The sequence below is a fragment of the Mauremys reevesii genome, linkage group 22 (genome assembly GCF_016161935.1).
Source record: "Mauremys reevesii isolate NIE-2019 linkage group 22, ASM1616193v1, whole genome shotgun sequence".
NCBI lineage: Eukaryota > Metazoa > Chordata > Testudines > Geoemydidae > Mauremys > Mauremys reevesii.
This window is the reverse complement of record NC_052644.1, coordinates 24,680,801-24,705,467: the sequence shown is the minus strand read 5'-3', so window position 1 is coordinate 24,705,467 and position 24,667 is coordinate 24,680,801. Positions and strand designations below refer to the sequence as shown.

The window sequence follows — 24,667 nt, the reverse complement described above, 5'->3', positions numbered from 1 at the left end:
CCTCCCAGAACCGGGGAGAGAACCCAGGAGTCCTGGCTCCCAGCCCCCCTGCTCTAACCACCAGCCCCACTCCTCCCAGAGCCGGGAGAGAACCCAGGAGTCCTGGCTCCCAGCCCCCTGCTCGGACCCACCAGCCCCACCCTCCCAGCGCCGGGGAGAGAACCCCGGCGTCCTGGCTCCCAGCCCCCCTGCTCTAACCACCAGCCCCCACTCCCCTCCCAGAACCGGGGAGAGAACCCAGGAGTCCGGGCTCCAGCCCCCCTGCACTAACCACCAGCCCCCACTCCCCTCCCAGAGCCGGGGAGAGAACCCAGGAGTCCTGGCTCCCAGCCCCTGCTCTAACCACCAGCCCCCACTCCTCCCAGAGCCGGGAGAGAACCCAGGAGTCCTGGCTCCCAGCCCCCTGCTCTAACCACCAGCCCCCACTCCTCCCAGAGCCGGGAGAGAACCCAGGAGTCCTGGCTCCCAGCCCCCTTCTCTAACCCACCAGCCCCACTCCTCCCAGAGCCGGGAGAGAACCCAGGAGTCCTGGCTCCCAGCCACCCCGCTCTGACCCACCAGCCCCCCCACCCCTCCCAGAGCCGGGCCCACCAGCCCCACCCCGCTCCCAGAGCCGGGGAGAGAACCCAGGAGTCCGGGCTCCCAGCACCCCCTGCTCTAACCCACCAGCCCCCACCCCCCTCCCAGGGCCGGGGAGAGAACCCAGGAGTCCTGTGCTGGGGAGAAGAATCCCCTGCTGGAAAACACTGCAGGAAGAGGGGGTTTAAGTCCAGCTTTATTGTCCCTGCTGGTTCCCAGCCGCGCCCCCCTGCACAGCCCCTGGCCACCCCGGCAACAGCCCCTGGCCACCCCGGCAACAGCCCCTGGCCACCCCGGCAACAGCCCCTGGCCACCCCGGCAACAGCACGGCTGCTGCACTAGGTGGGGGGAAGTGTTAGAACAGTGAAAAAACAACCGCCCCCCGCCCCCAGCCATGGGCCCAGGCATCGGCCAGTGAGGGTCAGTGTGACTGTCTGGCCCCTGAACACACACACACGCACGGCCCAGCCCCTCCGGCAGGGACACCCACGGCCCAGCCCCTCCGGCAGGGACACCCACGGCCCAGCCCCTCCGGCAGGGACACCCACGGCCCAGCCCCTCCGGCAGGGACACCCACGGCCCGGCCCCTCCGGCAGGGACACCCAGGGTTCCTCTCCTCCAGCCGGGATGGACAGACGGGCCCCGTTCTTTCCTGGCTCCCAGGTCTCTGCTGCAAACCCACCGCAACACAAGCTGGTTTCAGGCCGGGAACCCCACTGAGAACTGGTTCTAGAGTTGCCAACTAGCCCCAGTTCCAATCCAGTTGTTCAAAGCCCACAAGCACATGGCTGGACGTGGTCCAGGTCAGCGTTCAGTCTCGGGGTGACATTCCAGCGCAGGCCTTGCGGTGAGCTCTGACGGGGAAGTGTCCTGATCCAGCTTCTGGAGCTGCAAGTTCTAGACTCCAGCAGCGTAGCCTAACTGGCTCTAGAACCAAGAGAGACCCGCAAGGCAGGCGACTGGGCTCTGGATCCTTGTTCTAGGGCCCAGGTTCCTGACCTGGCACAGGAGATCACTCGACCCACTTCGAGATCTGCCGGTTCTAGACTCTGGCAGGATTATGACTCTCATGGTGGCTCTAGAACCAATGGTCCCAACGAGATGGGCATTCTCCAGCTTTGTTGTATAGCCAGGGAGGTTCCAAACCTGGCCACATGGCTTTTAAAGGATAATGCTCAAGCACTAAGGTTCTAGATAGGGTGGATCACCAATCCTGGCTACAGGTCCCAGACCTGGCACTGGAGAATCCTGAACACGCTTCTAGGGCTGTAGCTTGTAGGTTCCACCATAGTAGATTGGTAGCTTTAGAACCAAAAGGTCTCAACGAGGCAGGTAAATGTTGGCTCTGGATCCTGGTTCCAGAACTGCTGTTCCAGACCTGGCACTGGCTAATGGGGATTCCTTCACCCACATCTAGAGCTGCAGGATCTAGATTATGGAATGGTAGCTCAGTGTCTTATAACTCTCACTGTTGCTTTAGAGCAAAAGAAGGCAGTTAATATAGGTCCTCTGTCTTTGTTTTAGAGATGCATATTGCAGACCTGGTTCTGTAGATTCCTTAATCCACTTCTAGAACTGCAGGTTCTAGACTCCACCTTGGTGGTTTCTAACTCTTATTATGGCTCTAGAACTACTGGCTCAAACAAGGCAGACAATTGTTGGTTCCACATCCTGGTTCCAGAGCTTCAGGTTCCAGATCTCGCATGTGGTTTTGAAATGGTAGTTCTGGTGCAATCAGATTCTAGGTGCAGCTGATCTCCCCCATTCTAGAGGTCCAGATTGCAGACATGGCATTAGCAGTCAAGATTTCTTAATCTGCCTCTATAGCTGCACGTTCTATGCTCCAGCATGATCGTTTACTGGCTTAATATTCTCCTAATTGAGCCTCTAGAACCAAGTGTCCAAACAAGATAGTTGATGCAGGTTCCAGGTTCACGTTCTGATGGTTCTACAATGGCTCTGGGGCACAGCTGAATTCTAGAGGTCCAGGTTCCAGACCTGGCATGGCATTCAAGCTCCCATCTGTAGAGCGAAGAGTTCTAGGCTCCAGCATGACCTCACTGGGTTTTATTTTCCTTGTAGTTCCGGAACCAAAAGTGCAAACAAGGAAGTTAATTGCAGCTTCTGGGTCCCTAGTCCAGAGCTGCAGGTTCCAGACCTGGCTCCAGAGCACAGATCCCAGAAAAGGCAGGTCTAGATTCATCCCTGCAGGTTCTAGCGTCCTGCCAAGGCCTAGGTTAGCCAGATATCCCCTGGTAACCCCACCGACGCCATGGGGCTCGTGGGGGATGGCAGGGACTACGTGGGGTAACGCTGGAAGCTGCCATCCTCTTGCTCACATTCGGAGGGTGGTGGCGTGAAGAAGCAGCCTGGGGAGGACGTGGGTGTCTGGCCGGGGGCTCCGGGGGTCGCTGGCGATCCCTCGGCCAGCCCCAGCTCCCTTTCAAAGTCCAGCAGCTGCCCCATGAAGTTGAAGTTGGGCGAGATGTCGGCCTTCTTGCGCTTGACCAGGTCGTAGGCGTCGTTGAGTGACAGGTTGAGGCGCTGCATGAGGTAGGCCACCGTCACCGTCACCGAGCGGCTCACACCCGCCAGGCAGTGAACCAGGATGCCGCAGTTCTGGGACACGGCCTCGTCTGGGGAGGGGGAGAGACGGGGATGGGGGGGGTTACGGGAGCGTCCCTCTCTAGGGTATGGCCGTCGGTAGCAGACCCTTGAAGTCAGAGAACTGCATAGAGGAGCTCCGCTGGGGTCTCCAGTCCCTGGGGGAGGACGGGGGGAAGGGATGGAGAGGGGGCTCATGGGGTGGGATGGGAACTCAGGCAGTGGGGAGGAGGAAGGGGGATGGAACGGACCACGGTCACTGGTCCATAGGGAGTCGGGGGACTGAAGACGGGAAGGACATACAGGGACATACAGGGCGCCGTGGGGCCGGCAGGGCTCCCGGCATGGGGGGCAGAGCGGCTGCACTGGGACTGGGGCACGGCAGGGGCGCCGTGGGGCCGGCAGGGCTCCCGGCACGGGGGGCAGAGCGGCTGCACTGGGGCGGGGGCCCGGCAGGGGGCGCGGTGGGGCCGGCGGGGCTCCCGGCGCGGGGGGCAGAGCGGCTGCACTGGGACTGGGGGTACAGCAGGGGCGCTGTGGGGCCGGCAGGGCTCCCGGCACGGGGGGCAGATCGGCTGCACTGGGACTGGGGGAACAGCAGGGGCGCCGTGGGGCCGGCAGGGCTCCCGGCACGGGGGGCAGAGCGGCTGCACTGGGGCTGGGGGTACAGATGGGGGCCCCCGTGGGGCCGCCAGGGCTCCCGGCACGGGGGGCAGAGCGGCTGCACTGGGACTGGGGGCACGGCAGGGGCGCCGTGGGGCCGGCAGGGCTCCCGGCACGGGGGGCAGAGCGGCTGCACTGGGACTGGGGCACGGCAGGGGCGCCGTGGGGCCGGCACTCACCGATGAAGGCGATGGCCTCCGGGAAGAAGCGGGCCAGGTTCTGGCTCCAGTGGTCCGAGATGGGGATCTGCTTGTAGCGGAAGCCGCCCTGCTCCTCGAAGAGGTTGGGCAGGTTGGGGGTGACGTTGAGGACGTAGCGGATGCCGAGCCGGGCCAGCGTCTCCATGTTGGCCGAGTCTCGGGCGCTGCCCAGGTAGAGGTGAGGCAGGATCTGCACCGGGTAGGACGGGGGGCTGGCTGCCTCCGAGTCCCCCCCCACACCGCTCAGGGGTCCCGAGGCCAGGCACAGCCCCCCCAGCCCCACCACCGGGCTCCCCGTAGGAGCGGGGGAGCTGCTGGCGCCGGGCACCTCCGGGCTGCTCTCGCAGTGATCTGGCCACTCGGACTGGAACTTGGAGAAGCCGCCTGCGGGCGGAGCAGCTGTGTTAGTATCAGCGATATTCTAGCGGGGCCTGGGGCGGGGCCCTCACCCCCAGCTCCGCTCAGACCCCCCCTCCCGCCTGGGATCGCACCGGGGAAACTGAGGCACAGCCAGACCCTCCCCCCAGGCCGCTGCTCTGCAGTGAGGGGCGGGGGCCCGGCCGCGGCACCGACCTTGCAGGTAATACGCCGTGCAGCCTTCCTCCCGCAGCTTGCGCAGGAGCGTGGCCAGCACCGACTCCTGGCCGCAGCGCGGCAGCGTGGCCGTGGCCTCGTCGTACAGCAGGACGGCGCCCGGCGTGGGCGGGAGCAGCGCCCGCACCGACAGCTTCCCCTTGCGCAGCCGCCTCAGCAGCAGCCCCGGCAAGGCCACGCTCAGCGCCCGGGCCACGTGGCAGGAGTCGTAGCGCTCCCGGCTGCGGCAATCCAGGATGTGCAGCCGGGCAGCCGGGGACGCCAGCTCCCCGCAGAGCCACAGGCTGGATTTCCCCAGGGCTTCCATGTCCCACGGCGCCACGGCTCGGCGTGGACACAGGCTGGCGAGGCGGCCGCCTGGGCTCAGGTCACCGGCTGCCCAGCCGCCCCTGGAGGGGCCAGCGGACGCCCCCGGCGCTGCCCTCTGTGCGCATGGGGGTGAGGCCAGGGCAGATCTCAACCCCTGGAGCGAGGGCAGCTCGGGGTCACGGCTCCAGCGTCCCCCGATCCCAGGAGCAGCTTCCTCCCCAGTCGCCGCTGCCTGGCTGGGCTGCAGAGCCTGGGCTGGGCGGAGAAAGGCCTGAGCCCGGGATGGAGCCGGGGCACAAGGGGCATCTGGGTGGGGAGGGAGACGAGGCCCAGCTGCCACTCGGGGCTCCACGCAGACCTGCCAGGGAGAGCGGATGGGAGTCAGCGAGCCGCAGTGGGGGGAGGGAGAGCAGGAGATCCTAGCACCATGCCGGCCCCCTGCATCCTGCCCCAGAGCCGTGACACATCCCCTGGGAGTGCAGGCCGTGGGGCGGGAAGGGTGACTGCTGGCGCCCCTCACTCCCGACCCGCAGCCCCTGCTAGCCCAGCAGCCCTGCCGGTGCCCCTCACTCCTGACCCGCAGCCCCTGCCCCCCCAGCCCTGCCCCCCCGCAGCCCTGCCGGCCCCCCTCACTCCCGACCCGCAGCCCCTGCCAGCCCAGCCCTGCCGCCCCGCAGCCCTGCCGGTGCCCCTCACTCCCGACCCGCAGCCCCTGCCAGCCCAGCCCTGCCCTCCCGCAGCCCTGCCGGTGCCCCTCACTCCTGACCCGCAGCCCCCGCCCCCAGCCCTGCCGGTGCCCCTCACTCCCGACCCGCCGCCCCCGCCCCCAGCCCGGCCGGTGCCCCACACTCCCGACCCGCAGCCCCGGCCCCCAGCCCTGCCGGTGCCCCTCACTCCCGACCCGCAGCCCCCGCCCCCAGCCCTGCCGGTGCCCTCACTCCCGACCCGCAGCCCCAGCTAGCCCAGCCCTGCCCCCCCGCAGCCCTGCCGGGGCCCCTCACTCCTGACCCGCAGCCCCTGCCCCCCCAGCCCTGCCCCCCCGCAGCCCTGCCGGCCCCCCTCACTCCCGACCCGCAGCCCCTGCCAGCCCAGCCCTGCCGTCCCGCAGCCCTGCCGGTGCCCCTCACTCCTGACCCGCAGCCCCCCCAGCCCTGCCGGTGCCCCTCACTCCCGACCCGCAGCCCCTGCCAGCCCAGCCCTGCCGGTGCCCCTCACTCCCGACCCGCAGCCCCTGCCCCCCCAGCCCTGCCGGTGCCCCTCACTCCCGACCCGCAGCCCCTGCCCCCCCAGCCCTGCCGGTGCCCCTCACTCCCGACCCGCAGCCCCTGCCAGCCCAGCGCCCCCCAGCTCTGCCGGTGCCCCTCACTCCCGACCCGCAGCCCCCCCAGCCCTGCCGGTGCCCCTCACTCCCGACCCGCAGCCCCTGCCCCCCCAGCCCTGCCGGTGCCACTCACTCCCGACCCGCAGCCCCTGCTAGCCCAGCCCTGCCCCCCCGCAGCCCTGCCGGTGCCCCTCAGTCCCAACCCACAGCCCCTGCCCCCCCAGCCCTGCCGGTGCCCCTCACTCCTGACCCGCAGCCCCCTGCCCCGGCTCCAGGCTGTAGCTGGCTCCCTGCTCATGGGGGGAGGGGAGCGGCTCAGCTGGCGTCCATGGGCCAGGCCCGGTGAAGGGCCGGGCCGAGGGTCTGGCCAGCTCCCAAGCGCTGATGTCAGCGTTAATTTGGCACCGGTATGAATAATTGATACCAACAGGAACCACAGACGTCCTCCGCCAGAGCATCCCCCTGGGACCCTGCCTGGGCTGGGGGGTCAGGACACCTGGGTTCTCTCCCAGCTCTGCCCCCATGCTGCTGTGTGACCTTGGATAAGTCGCCTCCCATCTGTGCCTCAGTTTCCCCTATCACTTCTTTGTCTGTCCATGGCAGCGAGCCCTGGTGGGCAGAGCCCGGGACTCAGGACTCCTGGCTCGTGTTCCCTGCTTTGCCACTGCCCTCCGGGGTGAACGTGTGCAATTCACAGCACCGCTCGGTGCCTCGGTTCCCCCACCGGGAAGGATGCCGCCGAGCCTCCAGGAGCGGCTGCTGAAATGCGCTGGACAGGAGCAAGTCGCCGTGCGGGCTCCCAGGGGACGACGGTTCTAGTGCGCACAGGCCCAGGAAGAGGGGCTGAGTGGGCAGGACGGTTCTACCTCTGTGCTCTGCCAGCACCTGTGGCCTCACCTGCGCTGGCTCCTGCTCAGCAGTGCCCTGTGAGGTGGGGGCAAGCAGTGCTCACTGCAGGTGGGAAACTGAGGCACAGAGCAGGAAAGCGATTTGCTCACCTCTGCTCTAGTCCTGAATCTGTCATCAGGAGTCCTGGCTCCAAGCCCCTCCTGTTCTAACCACCAGCCCCCACCCCTCTCCCAGAGCCGGGAGAGAACCCAGGAGTCCTGGCTCCCAGCCCCCCCTGCTCTAACCACCAGCCCCCACTGCCCTCCCAGAGCCGGGAGAGAACCCAGGAGTCCTGGCTCCCAGCCCCCCCTTGCTCTAACCCACCAGCCCCCTCCCAGAGCCGGGGAAAGAACCCAGGAGTCCTGGCTCTCAGCCCCTCCTGTTCTAACCAGCACCCCCCACTCCCCTCCCAGAGCCGGGGAGAGAACCCAGGAGTCCTGGCTCCCAGCCCCCCCTGCTCTAACCCACCAGCCCCACTCCCCTCCCAGAGCTGGGGAGAGAACCCAGGAGTCCTGGCTCCCAGCCCCCGCGGCTCTAACCCACCCGCCCCCCGCCCCGCCCAGAGCCGGGGAGAGAACCCAGGAGTCCTGGCTCCCAGCCCCTGCTGCTCTAACCCACCAGCCCCCCTCCCCTCCCAGAGCCGGGAGAGAACCCAGGAGTCCTGCCTCCCAGCCCCCCCACGCTACCCACCAGCCCCCACTCCCCTCCCAGGGCCGGGAGAGAACCCAGGAGTCCTGGCTCCCAGCCCCCCCGGCTCGAACCACCCGCCCCCACGCCCCTCCCAGAGCCGGGGAAAGAACCCAGGAGTCCTGGCTCTCTCACCACAATGACCCCAGCCCCTCTCCGTCTGGATCCCGCCCCCTGCTCCGCTCCGCTCCGCTCCCCCTGGCCGCTGGGCGCCGCCCGCAGTCCGCGGAGCCCCTGGGCCCCGCCCGAGGCCCCGCCAGGCTCCCGGCGCTGGGGCTGGGGCTGGGGCGGGCGGTGCGCAGGGCCCGCCCGGCTCCACGTGCGGGCTGTGTACAGCCCGGGGCCACGCCCAGCCCGGCCCGGATTGGTGGGGAAGAGCCTGAGTGGGCGGGGCCTGACAACCTGGGGGGCTGGGAGCCAGGACTCCTGGGTTCTCTCCCCAGCCCTGGGAGGGTGGTGGGGCTGGTGAGTTAGAGCAGGGGCTGGGAGCCAGGACTCCTGGGTTCTCTCCCGCTCTGGGAGGAGTGGGGCTGGTGGGTCAGAGCAGGGGCTGGGAGCCAGGACTCCTGGGTTCTCTCCTGGCTCTGGGAGGAGTGGGGCTGGTGGGTCAGAGCAGGGGCTGGGTGCCAGGACTCCTGGGTTCTCTCCCGGCTCTGGGAGGGGAGGCTGGTGGGTCAGAGCGGGGGCTGGGTGCCAGGACTCCTGGGTTCTCTCCTGGCTCTGGGAGGAGTGGGGCTGGTGGGTCAGAGCGGGGGGGCTGGGTGCCAGGACTCCTGGGTTCTCTCCCTGGCTCTGGGAGGGGAGTGGGGGCTGGTGGGTCAGAGCGGGGGGGCTGGGTGCCAGGACTCCTGGGTTCTCTCCTTGGCTCTGGGAGGGGAGCGGGGGCTGGTGGGTCAGAGCGGGGGGGCTGGGTGCCAGGACTCCTGGGTTCTCTCCCTGGCTCGGGGGTGGGGGGCGTGTCTGGTGGGAGAGAGGAGGGTGGGGTTCTCCTCCTGCCTGTGGAACAGAGTGTGATTTTGGAAAGGAGGAAGCGGCAGGACTCCTGGGTCCTTTACCTCTCCATGCCTTTGGAGGCAGGCCAAATACCATGGCCTCTGTGTGTGACTCAGTTTCCCTGTTGGGTGCTCTGTCAGGCCCGGCTCGGCGCCCCGCAGGCTGACTCAGAGCACCGGGGAGCCCAGAATAGTCGAACAATCTCACCCTCCCACAACACAGCTCCTGTCGCCTTGGCAACGAGCAGAACTCCTAGTGCCGAGTGGGAGGGGGCTGGGGGGGAGATGGCTCGCTGGGAGGCTGACCCCTCATCGCCAGCCACAGGGCAGGTAACTGAGTCACAGGCCTGCAGCCATGTCCCCCTCCCCCAGGAGGGGTGAGTCAGAGGCACGGGGCGGCCTGATGCTCACTCCCTGTTCTGGCAACCAAATCAGACCCCTCTCTGCAGCTGAGGGGACCCAGGAGTCCTGGCCGCCAGCCCCGCACCCCCTGCTCCACCCAGGCCCCAGCTCAGGGCTGGTTAGTCACCCGGAGCGGGCGGAGGGTGTCATCTGGGCCCATGACGAGTCCCCAGAGACACGCTGGAACTCAGCGACTCATGGCAAACCCACGCAGCCTGCAGTGCGCCCCCAGGACACGCGCTCACATCCGCCCCCCAGCACCCTCGCACACAGGGCCCCTGCTCTAACCCACCAGACGCCACCCCCCTCCCGGAGCCAGGGAGAGAACCCAGGAGTCCTGGCTCCCAGCCCCCCTGCTCTTACCCACCAGACGCCACCCTCCCAGAGCCAGGGAGAGAACCCAGGAGTCCTGGCTCCCAGCCCCCCTGCTCTGACCCACCAGACGCCACCCCCCTCCCGGAGCCAGGGAGAGAACCCAGAAGTCCTGGCTCCCAGCCCCCCTGCTCTAACCCACCAGACGCCACCCCCCTCCCAGAGCCAGGGAGAGAACCCAGGAGTCCTGGCTCCCAGCCCCCCTGCTCTGACCCACCAGACGCCACCCCCCTCCCGGAGCCAGGGAGAGAACCCAGGAGTCCTGGCTCCCAGCCCCCCTGCTCTAACCCACCAGACGCCACCCCCCTCCCAGAGCCAGGGAGAGAACCCAGGAGTCCTGGCTCCCAGCCCCCCTGCTCTGACCCACCAGACGCCACCCCCCTCCCGGAGCCAGGGAGAGAACCCAGGAGTCCTGGCTCCCAGCTCCCTACCCCACCCTATTAAAGCCATAGCTTTCTCTCCAGCCCTGCCACCCCCCTCCCAGCTCCAGGCTCGCTGCTGAGATAATCTTCAGGGCTGGGGGAGGGGAGACACGCCAGCAGTGGGGGCAGGAGGGAAGGATGGGCACAGCCCCCTACCTGCCCACAACATGCTGGCTGGCTGGGAGGGCCACCAGCCCCACAGGGTCCCGCTAGGGAGGGAGCAGGATGAATACGTTTGGCCGCTGCCCGGGCCATGACTCCTGCAGTGCTGGGGGGCACTGGTCCCCTCTGGGGGGCGCCAGCTCCCATCCGGTCTCAGTGCGGCACTGCCCGGGGCAGGGGGGCAGGGAATGGGACCCGGGGCCTCTCCCCTTGCGCCAGTCCTTAACCACCAGCCTGGGCCAGAGCGGGGCCGAGCTTGGAGCCGGGCTACCGGGCTCGATGGGCCTCGCGCCAGCCTGCCCGTCGCTCCGTTCCTGCAGCACAGCCGGGGCTTCTTCCTGTTTCTCCTGCTGCTCTAAATTTAGAGCGAGAGCAGAGCGGGTCCATGTGCCACCAGCTTCCCACGCAGCCCCGGAGCCGCAGGGCGCGGCAGGAGGAGATGCCTGGGGGCTGAGGTAGCCCCAGAGGGGGGGCCGTGCAGTGACAGGCCACAGGCCACTGGGCTGAGCAGTGGCACCTCCGCAAGACCAGAGGGGAGGGAGAGGAGGGTCATTGGGGCCTGAGAACGCTCACATGGGGCCCCGGGGTCTGGGTGGCACCGGGGCCCCTGATCTCGGCCGGGGTCTGGGTGGCACCGGCACCGAGGGCCCCGATCTCGGCCGGGGTCTGGGCGGCGCCGGCACTGGGGGACCCGATCTCGGCCGGGGTCTGGGTGGCACCGGCACCGAGGGCTCCAATCTCGGCCGGGGTCTGGGCGGCACCGAGGGCTCCAATCTCGGCTGGGGTCTGGGTGGCACCGGCACCGGGGCCCCCGATCTCGGCCGGGGTCTGGGCGGCACCGGGGCCCCCGATCTCGGCCGGGGTCTGGGTGGCACCGGGGCCCCCGATCTCGGCCGGGGTCTGGGCGGCGCCGGCACTGGGGGACCCGATCTTGGCCGGGGTCTGGGTGGCACCGAGGGCCCCGATCTCGGCCGGGGTCTGGGCGGCGCCAGCACTGGGGGACCTGATCTCGGCCGGGGTCTGGGTGGCACCGGGGCCCCCGATCTCGGCCGGGGTCTGGGTGGCACCGAGGTGTCACGGAGTGTGGGGGACCCAGGGCCTTCACCCCCGTGCTCCCTACGATTCACCAGGACTCTCAGCCATCCAGTAAAGCAGAAGGTTTATTTAGACGACAGGAACACAGTCCAACACAGGTCTTGCAGGCACAGATAATCAGATTCCCCGGTTAGGCCCATCTTGGGGGGCCTCACAGCCCCCCCCCCCGGGGATCAGAGCTCGGTCTCCCCGCTCCTCTCTCTTCTCCAGCCCACCTTCTTCTCCCAGTCCTCTCCGGCCCCTCCTCTCTCCTCCGCCTCCTTCCTTTGTCTCCCCTGGCCAGAGGTGTCACCTCCCCTCCCCCAGGCCAGGCTCAACTCACCCTTTGAATTCCTGCATCTCACCTAAACCTCTGGCTCTCCCCTCCCCCGCACAGACAGTCTGTGCTTCCTACTCCTTCACACCTCTCCCCCCTCCGAGACTGAACTGAGCGGGGTCACTCCAGCCAGTGACCCGGGGAAGTTCGGACCCACCTACAACCTTATGCCGCCCGCGCCCTTTCCCCACCCCAGTACCCCTGGGGTGCACCCTGGGCTGGGGCCTTCTCCCCACGTTCCAGTCTGGGGGGCTGTGATTTGGGCTCTCTCGGTTCAGAGCCCCCCTTCTGACCCGGGCCCCCCTCTGGACAGGCTCCTCAGGGCGGGGCGAGGGCCTTACAGCCATCTCCCCCCTGTCCCGGGCCTTCCCCCCCCTCCGGCAGGGGCCACAGGAGCGGCAGTGCTGCCGGACATGGGCAAAGACCCCAGGCCAGTAATAGTTCTGCAGCAGCCGCTGCTGGGTACGCCAGGCTCCCTGGTGCCCTGAGGGGGGAATGTCATGGGCCTGGCACAGCAGCTGGTGGCGATACTCCTGGGGTACCACCAGCTGCCTCCTGATCCCCCCTGACTCCATCTTCCCTGGGGGAGCCCATTCTCGGTACAGGAGCCCCTTCTCCCACAGGAACCTTTTCCGGCCACCTCGTCCCAGGGTCTGTCCCCCCCCGAGGCTGGCCAGGTCCCTTATCCTCCGCAAGGAGGGGTCTTCCCGCACCGCGGCCTGGTACTCAGCCGCTGGGGCAGGGGCGGGGATCTGTCCTCTCTCACCGGCTGGGTCTGGGACCACAGCCTCTCTGGGCCCTGTCCTGGGCGTTCCCCTCCTACCGGGTCCGGGTCCGGTGTCCCGGCCAGAGTACTTTCCCCGGGGTCAGGGTGCAGAGCCCTGCGTTGACCCTGACTACGGTTCACGGCCAGGGTACCCTGGGTGTTACTTGGCCAGTCCTCGAGGTCCCCCCCCATTAACAACTCCGTTGGCCAATATGGGTGCACTCCACGTCCTTGAGGCCCTCCTTGTCCCCACTTTAGGTGTACCGCGACAGGCACCTTGAATGGGGTCCCGATCACGCCTCAGGTTCAGGTAGGTGTGGGCACCATCCGATCTGAGCCCACCACCTGCGGCCGGGCAAGCGTCACCTCTGCGCCCGTATCCCAGTACCCAGTGACCTCCTTCCCGTCTACCTCCAGGGGAACAAGGCACTCGCTCCGGAGGGGTAGTCCCGTGCCCACCCTGTAAACCCCAAACTCAGGGCTGGGAGCATCCAGCCCCTCGGAGGGGTCGACCCGGGGCCCCCCTCCCTCCTTTGCAGGGGGTACGCGGCCTACCCCCCTTTCGTGCGACCGCTGCCCCTCATCCGGCTGGGTCTCTACCAAGTTGACCCGGTGTGGGGTTGGTCTGCTCAGTTTGTCCCGGAGCTTGGGGCACTGGCCCCGTACGTGGCCCGGTTGGCCACATTGATAGCAGCCCATGTCTCGTGGGTCCCCTCGAGGGGGATGGCTGGACCTGACGCCAGATGCTTCCCTTTGATGGGGGCCCTCCCTCGGCTCCTTCTGGGAGGTCCCATGGTGACTCTCTCTCTGCGTTGAGGCAGATCTGCTCCTTTGAGACTCCTCCCTGCCATCCCCCGCCCGACTGTCCATGTATTGGTCGGCCAGCCGGCCTGCATGCTGCGGGTTCTCCGGCTTCCGGTCCATCAGCCACTGCTTCAGGTCAGCTGGGCACTGATCATACAGGTGCTCCAGTACGACTAGGTCAAGCAGGTCCTCTCTAGTTTGGGCCCCAGCCGTCCACTTGCGGGCGTACCCCTGCGCCCGGTTGACCAGTTGCAGGTAGGTGACCTCCCGGGTCTTACGTTGACCCCGGAACCTCTTCCGGTACATCTCCGGGGTCAGCCCAAACTCGCGGAGCAGGGCCTCTTTGAACAGGTTGTAGTCCCGCGCCTCCTCCCCTTTCATTCGGCTGTACACCTCCACGGCGGTGGAGTCCAGTAAGGGGGTGAGGCGCCGGATCCTGTCTGCGGGGTCAACCTGGTGCAGCGCGCAGGCGTTCTCAAAGGCCGTCAGGAAGGTGTCTATGTCCTCCTCCTTACGCGGGGCCAGGAAGTTCGTATCGAAGCTCTTTGTAGGCTTGGGCCCCCCCTCACTCACCGCAGCCGGGGCCTCCCTGTTGTTCAGTTGGGCCATGGCCAGCTCATGTCTGCGCTGCTCCTCCTTATCTCTCGCCTCGAATTCACGCTGCTTCTCCTTCTCTCTCGCCTCGAATTCACGCTGCTGTTGCTTCTCCTTCTCTCTCGCCTCGTATTCACGCTGGCTTTGTCTTTCCTCATATGCCCTCAGCTCCTTACGCTCCTCCATCTCCATCAGTTTGATCTCTCTCTCCAACTCCAGCCGCCTGAGTTCCACGGAGGCCGAGCGTTGCCGGGCCGATCCCCTGCTGGCCGGGGGGGTCACGGTGCCCTCCGTAGCTGGGCTCCTCCTCCCCCTCCCCCTAGGCCTAGGGGTGGGGGGTCTCGAGGAGCCCTCAGCGGCCGGCTGCCCACTCCCAGCGGGTCCAGACACTGGGGCCTGCGCTGCATCTGCCCGGCTGCTTCCCTCAGAGACAGGGACCGGTTCATTCCTGCGATCTCTCTCCTCCAGCCGGGCAATCAGCTGGGCCTTGGTGAGCCTCCCACTGCGCAGCCCCTTCTGCCTGCACAGCTCCACCAGCTCACACTTGCGCTTCTGGGAATACATCTTCCTGCTGGCCGCTCGCAGGCCGGGGTGTTCGCCGCTCCCCACGGGTTCCAGGGGGACCCCTCGTGTGCCAGTCTTTGAGGTCACCCCCTCTCTGCCAGGGTCGAGCTGCAGACTCCTCCGCCCCTGGGCTCGCTCGCTGTGATCCCCCGGGGGACCCTGTTACTGCAAAGTCCTGCTCTCTGGCCACACTCTCCCAGGGGTGAATCGCCCCTTCGTTTTCCTGCTCCCCAGTCACTTACTGCAGGAAGCGCCGTCCACGGGGTGCCGCCGATCCCACCGCTGCCACCAGTTGTCACGGAGTGTGGGGGACCCAGGGCCTTCACCCCCGTGCTCCCTACGATTCACCAGGACTCTCAGCCATCCAGTAAAGCAGAAGGTTTATTTAGACGACAGGAACACAGTCCAACACAGGTCTTGCAGGCACAGATAATCAGATTCCCCGGTTAGGCCCATCTTAGGGGGCCTCACAGCCCCCCCCCCCCGGGGATCAGAGCTCGGTCCCCCTCTGCTCCTCTCCCCTCTCCAGCCCACCTTCTTCTCCCAGTCCTCTCCGGCCCCTCCTCTCTCCTCCGCCTCCTTCCTTTGTCTCCCCTGGCCAGAGGTGTCACCTCCCCTCCCCCAGGCCAGGCTCAACTCACCCTTTGAATTCCTGCATCTCACCTAAACCTCTGGCTCTCCCCTCCCCCGCACAGACAGTCTGTGCTTCCTACTCCTTCACACGAGGGCCCCGATCTCGGCCGGGGTCTGGGTGGCACCGGCACCGGGGCCCCCGATCTCGGCCGGGGTCTGGGCGGCGCCGGCACCGGGGCCCCCGATCTCGGCCGGGGTCTGGGCGGCACCGAGGGCCCCGATCTCGGCCGGGGTCTGCGCTGCGCTGGCACCGGGGGCCCCGATCTCGGCCAGGCTGTGGGCGGCACCGGGGGCCCCAATCTTGGCCGGGGTCTGGGCGGTGCCGGCACCACACCCATGCCTGCTGCCATAGTGTGCCCTGCTCGGCTGATGGACGCTGGGCCGTAGACAGCTGGAAATGACGCGGCCCCGAGAGGCCATTATAAATAGACAGCGATCGATACCTCGCAGACCAGGCCTCGTGCAGGAGGAACCCGCTCCCGTTTTCCTGCAGCCTCTGCCCTCCTCAGAGAGCCCTGCCCGGAAGGCCCGAGATCAAGGCCCAACCGAGATCAGGGCCCCGTGGCCCCCCAGGCCCCGGCTGAGATCAGGGCCCGTCGCCCCGGGCGCCCCCCAGGCCCCGGCTGAGATCAGGCCCCGTCGCCCCAGGCGCCCCCCAGGCCCCGGCTGAGATCAGTCCCAGGCCCCGGCTGAGATCAGGCCCCGTCGCCCCAGGCGCCCCCCAGGCCCCGGCTGAGATCAGGCCCCGTCGCCCCGGGCGCCCCCCAGGCCCCGGCTGAGATCAGGCCCGTCGCACCGGGCGCCCCTGGCCCCGGCTGAGATCAGGCCCCGTCGCCCCGGGCGCCCCCCAGGCCCCGGCTGAGATCAGGCCCCGTCGCCCCGGGCGCCCCCCAGGCCCCGGCTGAGATCAGGCCCCGTCGCCCCGGGCGCCCCCCAGGCCCCGGCTGAGATCAGGCCCCGTCACACAGAGATTAACCTGGCTTTTGCTGCCAGCAGCTGAAATGGGGAAACTGAGGCACACTGCTGTGTGGCTGTGCCTAAGCACCCAGCTGAAACTGGGGAGTAGAACTGGGGAAACCGAGGCACAGTGGAGAGCTAGAGGTGACTGTAAGCACCACTTAGCATCCTTCCTGCCCGTAACCCCTCATTTCTCAAAGGAGACCTGTTGCTCTCAGACCTGGGCCTGTGATACCGGAGTTCTGGGGCAGCCTCTTGGATCCGGCGGATTCGAGGTCGGTCCCGGTGCAGGAACCCAGCTGAGGGATCCACTTGTTCTCTGTGCTGCTCACTCCCCCCCACCCCCGCCGCCTGTGAATGGAAACCATGGCAACAGCAAGTGGGTGAGGATGAACGGAGTCATCTTCCAGAGCCCAGCCTGGTTCGGGGCTGCAGGACTGTTGATTCGGGGGGGGGGGATATTAACAGCCCCCCCAGTCCTGCCGGTGCCCCTCACTCCCGACCCGCAGCCCCTGCTAGCCCAGCCCTGCCCCCCCGCAGCCCTGCCGGTGCCCCTCACTCCTGCCCCGCAGCCCCTGCTAGCCCAGCCCTGCCCCCCCCCAGTCCTGCCGGTGCCCCTCACTCCTGCCCCGCAGCCCCTGCTAGCCCAGCCCTGCCCCCCCCCGCAGTCCTGCCGGTGCCCCTCACTTCTGCCCCGCAGCCCCTGCTAGCCCAGCCCTGCCCCCCCCCGCAGTCCTGCCGGTGCCCCTCACTCCCGACCTGCAGCCCCTGCTAGCCCAGCCCTGCCCCCCAGTCCTGCCGGTGCCCCTCACTTCTGCCCCGCAGCCCCTGCTAGCCCAGCCCTGCCCCCGCAGTCCTGCCGGTGCCCCTCACTCCCGACCTGCAGCCCCTGCTAGCCCAGCCCTGCCCCCCCGCAGCCCTGCCGGTGCCCCTCACTCCTGCCCCTGCTCTCCAAGCCCTTCCCTTCTCTCTAGGCCCCTCTCAACCCCTCTAACTCCTCCCCCTGCTCTCTGGGCCCCTCCCCAACCCCTGCAACTCCTCCCCCTGCTCTCTGGGCAGGGCCAAGCGTGTGCTTGGGGCGGCCAGCCGCGGGGGGCGCTCTGCCGGCGCCGCAAGGGCAGCAGGCAGGCTGCCCTCGGGGGCGCGCCTGCGGAGGGTGCCTGCGGGAGGTCCGCCGAAGCCGCGGGACCAGCGGACCCTCTGCAGGCGCTGGCAGAGCGCCCCCCGCAGCTTGCCGCCCCGTGCTTGGGGTGGCAAAATTCCTAGAGCCGTCCCTGTCTCTGGGCCCCGTCCCAAGCCCCTGCAACTCCTCCCCCTGCTCTCTGGGCCCCTCCCCCCGCCCCTGCAACTCCTCCCCCTGCTCTCTGGGCCCGTCCCCCAACCCCTCTAACTCCTCCCCCAGCTCTCTGGGCCCCTCCCCAGCCCCTCTAACTCCTCCCCTGCTCTCTGGGCCCCTCCCAGCCCCTGCAACTCCTCCCCTGCTCTCTGGGCCCCTCCCAGCCCCTCTAACTCCTCCCCTGCTCTCTGGGCCCCACCCCAGCCCCTGCAACTCCTCCCTGCTCTCTGGGCCCCTCCCCAACCCCTCTAACTCCTCCCCTGCTCTCTGGGCCCCTCCCAGCCCCTGCAACTCCTCCCCTGCTCTCTGGGCCCCTCCCCAGCCCCTCGAACTCCTCCCCCTGCTCTCTGGGCCCGTCCCCCAACCCCTCTAACTCCTCCCCTGCTCTCTGGGCCCCTCCCCAGCCCCTAACTCCTCCCCTGCTCTCTGGGCCCCTCCCCAGCCCCTGCAACTCCTCCCCTGCTCTCTGGGCCCTCCCCAGCCCCTCTAACTCCTCCCCTGCTCTCTGGGCCCCACCCCAGCCCCTGCAACTCCTCCCCTGCTCTCTGGGCCGTCCCCAACCCCTCTAACTCCTCCCCTGCTCTCTGGGCCCCACCCCAGCCCCTGCAACTCCTCCCCTGCTCTCTGGGCCGTCCCCAACCCCTCTAACTCCTCCCCTGCTCTCTGGGCCCCTCCCCAGCCCCTCGAACTCCTCCCCCTGCTCTCGGGGCCCCTCCCAGCCCCTCTAACTCCTCCCCTGCTCTCTGGGCCCCTCCCCCACCTCTCTGGGCCCCAACCCCTGCACCTTTCTAACCCCGCCCCCAGTCTTACAGCCCCACCCCCGCTCCTCTGCTCCGCCTCTCGTCCTGGCTGCTCCTCATGCGATTGGCCAGTGTCGCCTCGCGCCTCGCCTCGAGGTTGGCCAGTTCTCCCTTCCCTCGTGTGATTGGCCGCCGCTCAGGCCTCAGGGCCAATCAGAGGAAGGTGCGAAACCGCGCGGGGAGCAAGAGAGCCGCCACACTCCGCCTCCTCCAGTTGGCCAGCCTGCCTCTGCCTCTAGCCAATCAGAGGCAGGAAAAGGCTCCGCCCTTACGGAGGACCCCAGGATGGGGTGAGATGGCGGGTGCCTGTCCCGAAGTGGACGCGGACGGACGGAAGGGAGAAGCCCACGGCTCCCCCGCATTGCGGAGAGCGGGGAGTCCAGTCACCAGCCCCGCCGACATCGGGCGGCGCGGGTTATTATCAGGCACTTGTGGAGGACACCTATATCCGGACGGGAAGGACCCCGCAACCCGGAAGTGGGAGCCTCCCTGTCGTACAGAGCCGGCTACATCCGGGCGCCGGCGCCGCGGGGCCTAGCGGTGACCGGAGCCCCAGGCTGGTTCATGGGGACGGCTCAAGCCGGCGAGGGCTCCTGATTGGGTGAGGGGCACAGGTCACGTGGCCCCAGGGCGGCGGGAGGAAGTGACGCGGTGGGCACGGAAGGGTCAAGGGCCACACGTGATGTCATCAACGTATGCGGTGACGTCACTGTGTTGTGTCACATGACGCCGTTGTGAGGCGTATGCTGTCATCACTGCAGAGTGATGTCACAGATGGGCGGGATGTCATGCCTCTCAACTGTTGTCATGGTGACAGTGCACAGCTGGTGATGTCATGGCACTGGGGTGATGATGTCTTGCTGGGTGATGTCATCGAGTGAGGTCACCAACACACCTGATGTCACACAGGGTCGTGGCAGTGCTGGGTGATGTCATCGAGTGAGGTCACCAGCCCACCTGATGTCACACCGGGTCGCGGCAGTGCTGGGTGATGTCATCGAGTGAGGTCACCAGCCCACCTGACGTCGCACAGGGCGCGGCAGTGCTGGGTGATGTCATCGAGTGAGGTCACCAGCCCACCTGATGTCACACCGGGTCGCGGCAGTGCTGGGTGATGTCATCGAGTGAGGTCACCAACGCACCTGATGTCACACAGGGTCGTGGCAGTGCTGGGTGATGTCATCGAGTGAGGTCACCAACACACCTGATGTCACACAGGGCGCGGCAGTGCTGGGTGATGTCATCGAGTGAGGTCACCAGCCCACCTGACGTCGCACAGGGTCGCGGCAGTGCTGGGTGATGTCATCGAGTGAGGTCACCAGCCCACCTGATGTCACACCGGGTCGCGGCAGTGCTGGGTGATGTCATCGAGTGAGGTCACCAGCCCACCTGACGTCGCACAGGGCGCGGCAGTGCTGGGTGATGTCATCGAGTGAGGTCACCAGCCCACCTGACGTCACACAGGGTCGCGGCAGTGCTGGGTGATGTCATCGAGTGAGGTCACCAGCCCACCTGACGTCGCACAGGGTCGCGGCAGTGCTGGGTGATGTCATCGAGTGAGGTCACCAGCCCACCTGACGTCGCACAGGGTCGCGGCAGTGCTGGGTGATGTCATCGGTGAGGTCACCAGCCCACCTGACGCCGCACAGGGCGCGGCAGTGCTGGGTGATGTCATCGAGTGAGGTCACCAGCCCACCTGACGTCACACAGGGTCGCGGCAGTGCTGGGTGATGTCATCGAGTGAGGTCACCAGCCCACCTGACGTCGCACAGGGCGCGGCAGTGCTGGGTGATGTCATCGAGTGAGGTCACCAGCCCACCTGATGTCACACAGGGTCGCGGCAGTGCTGGGTGATGTCATCGAGTGAGGTCACCAGCCCACCTGACGTCGCACAGGGTCGCGGCAGTGCTGGGTGATGTCATCGAGTGAGGTCACCAACGCACCTGATGTCACACAGGGTCGCGGCAGTGCTGGGTGATGTCATCGAGTGAGGTCACCAGCCCACCTGACGTCGCACAGGGTCGCGGCAGTGCTGGGTGATGTCATCGAGTGAGGTCACCAGCCCACCTGACGTCGCACAGGGCGCGGCAGTGCTGGGTGATGTCATCGAGTGAGGTCACCAGCCCACCTGACGTCGCACAGGGCGCGGCAGTGCTGGGTGATGTCATCGAGTGAGGTCACCAGCCCACCTGACGTCGCACAGGGTCGCGGCAGTGCTGGGTGATGTCATCGAGTGAGGTCACCAGCCCACCTGACGTCGCACAGGGCGCGGCAGTGCTGGGTGATGTCATCGAGTGAGGTCACCAGCCCACCTGACGTCGCACAGGGCGCGGCAGTGCTGGGTGATGTCATACCAAACGCGGTCATGGTAGCGGGTGGTGGCGCCAGGGAGTGACTTGCTGTTCTCTCTGCACAGGCAGCGGCGGGCGCCATGGAGCCCGACCGGGCGGCGAGCGACCAGATTGAGCCGGGAGCCACCGAGACCAAGATCCATTTCAAGGTCACCCGGTTCATCATGGAGGCAGGTAAAACCTTGGGGGCTGCCGTGCTGGGGGAGAGAGGAGGGTGGGGCGGTGTGGGGTACAGGGGCGACCGTGCTGCTGGGGGGGCAGTGCCTACTGGGGGATGGGCAGAATGGGAGGGACAAGGGGCAGCTGACCAGTGTGGGGCATAGACGAGGTGGCCAGTCAATTGGGGGATGCCTAAGGGGAAGCCGGCACCATATCCCTGAGGGGGAAGGGGGGCCATGGCAGTTGGGGAAGGGGTGGGTGGCATGTCGGTTGGGGGTGGCTCTCCCCTCCCTCACAGTGACACCCCCCTCCCCCCCAGGGGTGAAGCTGGGCCTGCGCTCCATCCCTGTGGCCACGGCCTGCACCATCTACCACAGTTTCTTCACGGCCACGGTGGCCCCGGGGCCCTATGACCCCTACCTGGTGGCCATGGCTGCGCTGTACCTGGCGGGGAAGGTGGAGGAGCAGCACCTACGCACCCGGGACATCATCAACGTCAGCCACCGGTAACCCCAGCCTGCCTCCGGCCGCGGGTCTGCACCCCGCATCCTAGGGGGTAGAGCTGGGGGCCGGGAGCCAGGACTCCTGGGTTCTCTCCCCGGCCCTGGGAGGGGAGGGAGTCTGGTGGCTGGGAGCCAGGATTCCTGGGTTCTCTCCTTGGCTCTGAGAGGGGAGCTGGGTCTGGTGGGTTAGAGCAGGGGGGTCTGGGAGCCAGGATTCCTGGGTTCTCTCCTTGGCTCTGAGAGGGGAGCTGGGTCTGGTGGGTTAGAGCAGGGGGGTCTGGGAGACAGGACTCCTGGGTTCTCTCCCAGCTCTGGGAGGGGAGTCGCGTCTGCAGGGCTAGAGTAGGAAGGGTGGGGGCCAGGATTCCTGTCTCCCCAGTCCCAGCCCCCGCTAACCTCCCCCTCCCCAGGTACTTACACTCCCAGAGCGACCCCCTGGAACTCGACTCCCATTTCTGGGAGCTGCGGGACAGCATCGTCCAGTGCGAGCTGCTCATGCTGCGGGTGCTCGGCTTCCGTGTCTCCTTCCGGCACCCCCACAAGGTGGGTCCTCAGGACGGGCCTGGGGGCGCAGCGGAGGGACACAGGGGGTTTGCCCTGAACCTGCCGCTCTGCCCTGCAAGGAAGGGACTGGCAATGGAGGCTAGGATGCCTGGGTTCTATGGGGAAGGGGGGGCTGGTGGGTTGGAGCTGGGGGCTAGGAGCCAGGACTCCTGGGTCCCCCCTCATCCCCCCATCTCTCCCTGCAGTACCTGCTCCATTACCTGCTCTCCCTGAGGCAGTGGATGAACCGGCACAGCTGGGAGCGAACCCCTGTCTCGGCGGCGGCCTGGGCACTGCTCCGGGACAGCTACCACGGGGGGCTGTGTGTGCGCTACCCCCCTCAGCACGTGGCGGTGGCCGTGCTGTACCTCGCCCTGCACTGCTACGGGGTGGAGGTGCCCGCCCATGCACAGGCCCAGAGACCCTGGTGGCAGGTAAGAGAGGCAGGGACTTACCTTGGGGCCCTTCTCCTAGGGAAACTGAGGCACAGAGGGGGAAAGTGGCTGGCTCAGGGTAACAGAGAACCAGTGGCGGAGCCCGGGACAGAACCCAGGCGTCCTGCCTCCCAGTCCCCCCTTCTCTGATGCTGTAAAACAGCTTTGCCCCAGCCAGCCAGTCCCTGCCCTGGGGCCGGATGGGAGCCAGCGCCCCCCAGAGGGGACAGGCCCCTGCCCCATTCCCCGCCCCCCTGAGCCAGCCAGTCCCTGCCCTGGGGCTGGGTGGGAGCTGGCGCCCCCTAGAGGGGACAGGCCCCTGCCCCACTGCAGAGCTCCCCAGCGGTTCATAGGATCTCAGGGTTGGAGGGGACCTCAGGAGGTATCTAGTGCAGTGACTTCTCTACTGGTGCCCCGGTCACACAGCAGCCTCTGAGTGCGACCCCCCACCAATAAATTAAAAATACTTTTAAATATATTTAACACCATTAGAAATGCTGGAGGCAACGCAGGGTTTGAGGTGGAGGCTGACAGCTCGCGACCCCCAGTAATAACCTTGCGACCCCCTGAGGGCTCCCGACCCCCAGTTTGAGATCCCCTGAACTAGTCCAATCCCCTGCCCCAAGCAGGCCCAATGCCCAATGCCCAGCGAAATCCGGCTGCGGTCCCTGCGCCGCTGCTCCCCCTCCTTTCCTCCTCTCCAGGTGTTCAGTGAAGATCTCAGCCAGGCTCAGATTCACCAGATCGTATTGGACCTGATCCAGATTTACACCTTGGATGCGGAAATCTCCTAATGGGGTCCAGAGAGCGACCCAGTGCTGGGGAGGGGACAGGCCCCATTCCCACGCCCCGAGCCAGCCAGTCCCTGCCCTGGGGCTGGATGGGCGCCAGTGCCCCTAGAGGGGAAAGACCCCAGGCCCCATTCCCAGCCCCCTAAGCCAGCCAGTCTCCGCCCTGGGGCCAGATCGGAGCTGGCGCCCCCTAGAGGGGACAGGCCCCTGCTCCATTCCCCATCCCCCTGAGCCAGCCAGTCTCCACCCTGGAGCCAGATCGGAGCCGGCGCCCCCCAGAGGGGACAGGCCCCAGCCCCAATACCCCTCACCCGTAGCCAGCCAGTGCCAGCCCTGGGGCCCGATCGGAGCCGGCGCCCCCCAGAGGGGACAGGCCCCTGCCCCATTCCCCATCCCCCTGAGCCAGCCAGTCTCCACCCTGGAGCCAGATCGGAGCCGGCGCCCCCTAGAGGGGACAGGCCCCTGCCCCATTCCCCATCCCCCTGAGCCAGCCAGTCCCTGCCCTGGGGCCAGATCGGAGGCGGCGCCCCCTAGAGGGGACAGGCCCCTGCCCCATTCCCCATCCCCCTGAGCCAGCCAGTCTCCACCCTGGAGCCAGATCGGAGCCGGCGCCCCCCACAGGGGACAGGCCCCTGCCCCATTCCCCATCCCCCTGAGCCAGCCAGTCCCTGCCCTGGGACCGGATTGGAGCCGGCGCCCCCTAGAGGGGACAGGCCCCTGCCCCATTCCCCGCCCCCGAGCCAGCCAGTCTCTGCCCTGGGACCGGATTGGAGCCGGCGCCCCCGAGGGTAAAGGCCCCAGGCCCCATTCCCTGCCCGTTCCCCAGCTGTGAAAGCAGAGTGCTGGTTGCCTTCTGGGTGGCCTGTCCCACAGCCGTTCCCCTCGTTGCCCGTGCTCCTCCCGCGGGCTGGCTGCGCCTCGAGAAGGCCATCGGCCCCGAGCACCGTGCCAGCTCCGAGCCACCAGGCCGCACACCCCAAAGTGCCACCTAACGCGCCGTGGGGCCCGACCGGCCGATTCCGCGTGGCCCCGGGGCTCCTCGTCGGCCCTGCTCCGGCGAGTAAAGCTGTGCCTGGAAACCAGCTGTGACCGGGTTGTTCTTTGGGCTTTGCCCCGGCACCCATTTCGCTTGCTGATGCCTGGGCCCGTGGAACGGTGCTGGGTCGCAAAGGGGGCGTCGGTATAATCACCACAGCCATGAGGCTGGTGGGGGGGGTCCCCACACGTGTACCCGACTCTGCCTGAGTTTGCGGAGAGCCTGCATCACCCTCGTCTTACGGCTCCCCCCCCCCCCCGCCCCGCAGGAGGAGAAAGGCGGCCGGGAGGGGTATTTTAGTAATTTTTAATAATATGAACAAACTTGATCGAGCCATTCCGTTGGGTTATATGCTTTGATCCGGAAATGGGCATGGGCGGGGGTGGTCACAATTTCAGTCCGAAATCTGCCCCCACACTGGGGAAGGGGGGGCACCCAGAGAAACCTTGAATTGATTTTTGTTCCTTAAAAAAACCAAACCCCCAGTCTGTGTGTGTCCCCGGCCAAAAGACCCCGCAAGGTTCTCACGGCTGAGAAGTGAGCGGGGAGTGGGGGGGTTAACGGTTGGTTTGTTTTAAATATAGATCTATATATTCAGCCCTCCCCCCGCCCCCGTCTATCAATATATCTACAGTATTGAATGCGAACAAGCTGGCTGGCTGGAGGTGAGATTTCCTGCATTCGGCCCCCGGGGAGGCGAGGGGCTGGGCTGGGCGGGGGCGGGGCGGGTACCCTTAGCCAGAAGGCTTTGGAGAGCGCTGGCGCTGGTGGCTGGACGCAGGCTTAGGTG

At 67.3% G+C, this 24,667-nt stretch overlaps 2 protein-coding genes across 7 annotated transcripts; one reads left to right on the top strand and one right to left on the bottom strand.

Moving 5' to 3' along the window:
- Nucleotides 1–883: 883 nt before the first annotated feature.
- On the bottom strand, nt 884–16,278 carry DUSP9 (dual specificity phosphatase 9). 4 transcript variants are annotated; one of them, XM_039510595.1, is made up of 4 exons: nt 16,145–16,278; nt 4,620–5,307; nt 4,026–4,430; nt 884–3,215 (listed from the first exon to the last, which is right to left on the bottom strand). In XM_039510595.1, exons 2-4 carry the CDS (start codon nt 4,945–4,947, stop codon nt 2,878–2,880), a joined length of 1,071 nt encoding a protein of 356 aa, XP_039366529.1. In that variant the 5' UTR covers nt 4,948–5,307; nt 16,145–16,278; the 3' UTR covers nt 884–2,877. The 4 variants fall into 4 exon arrangements, with proteins under 4 accessions (XP_039366529.1, XP_039366533.1, XP_039366532.1 ...); XM_039510599.1 differs by having other exon boundaries at nt 16,160–16,208; XM_039510598.1 differs by lacking the exon at nt 16,145–16,278 and adding an exon at nt 8,901–9,085.
- CCNQ (cyclin Q) lies at nt 9,121–22,988 on the top strand. Of its 3 annotated transcripts, none has more exons than XM_039510601.1 (7): nt 9,121–9,167; nt 16,143–16,307; nt 20,477–20,585; nt 20,890–21,076; nt 21,484–21,616; nt 21,823–22,050; nt 22,755–22,988. In XM_039510601.1, the coding sequence occupies exons 1-7, from the start codon at nt 9,123–9,125 to the stop codon at nt 22,842–22,844; spliced, it is 957 nt and encodes a 318-aa protein (XP_039366535.1). In that variant the 5' UTR covers nt 9,121–9,122; the 3' UTR covers nt 22,845–22,988. The 3 variants fall into 3 exon arrangements, with proteins under 3 accessions (XP_039366535.1, XP_039366534.1, XP_039366536.1); XM_039510600.1 differs by having other exon boundaries at nt 9,122–9,167; nt 16,125–16,307; XM_039510602.1 differs by lacking the exons at nt 9,121–9,167; nt 16,143–16,307 and adding an exon at nt 18,505–18,661.
- The last annotated feature ends 1,679 nt before the right edge of the window (nt 22,989–24,667 follow it).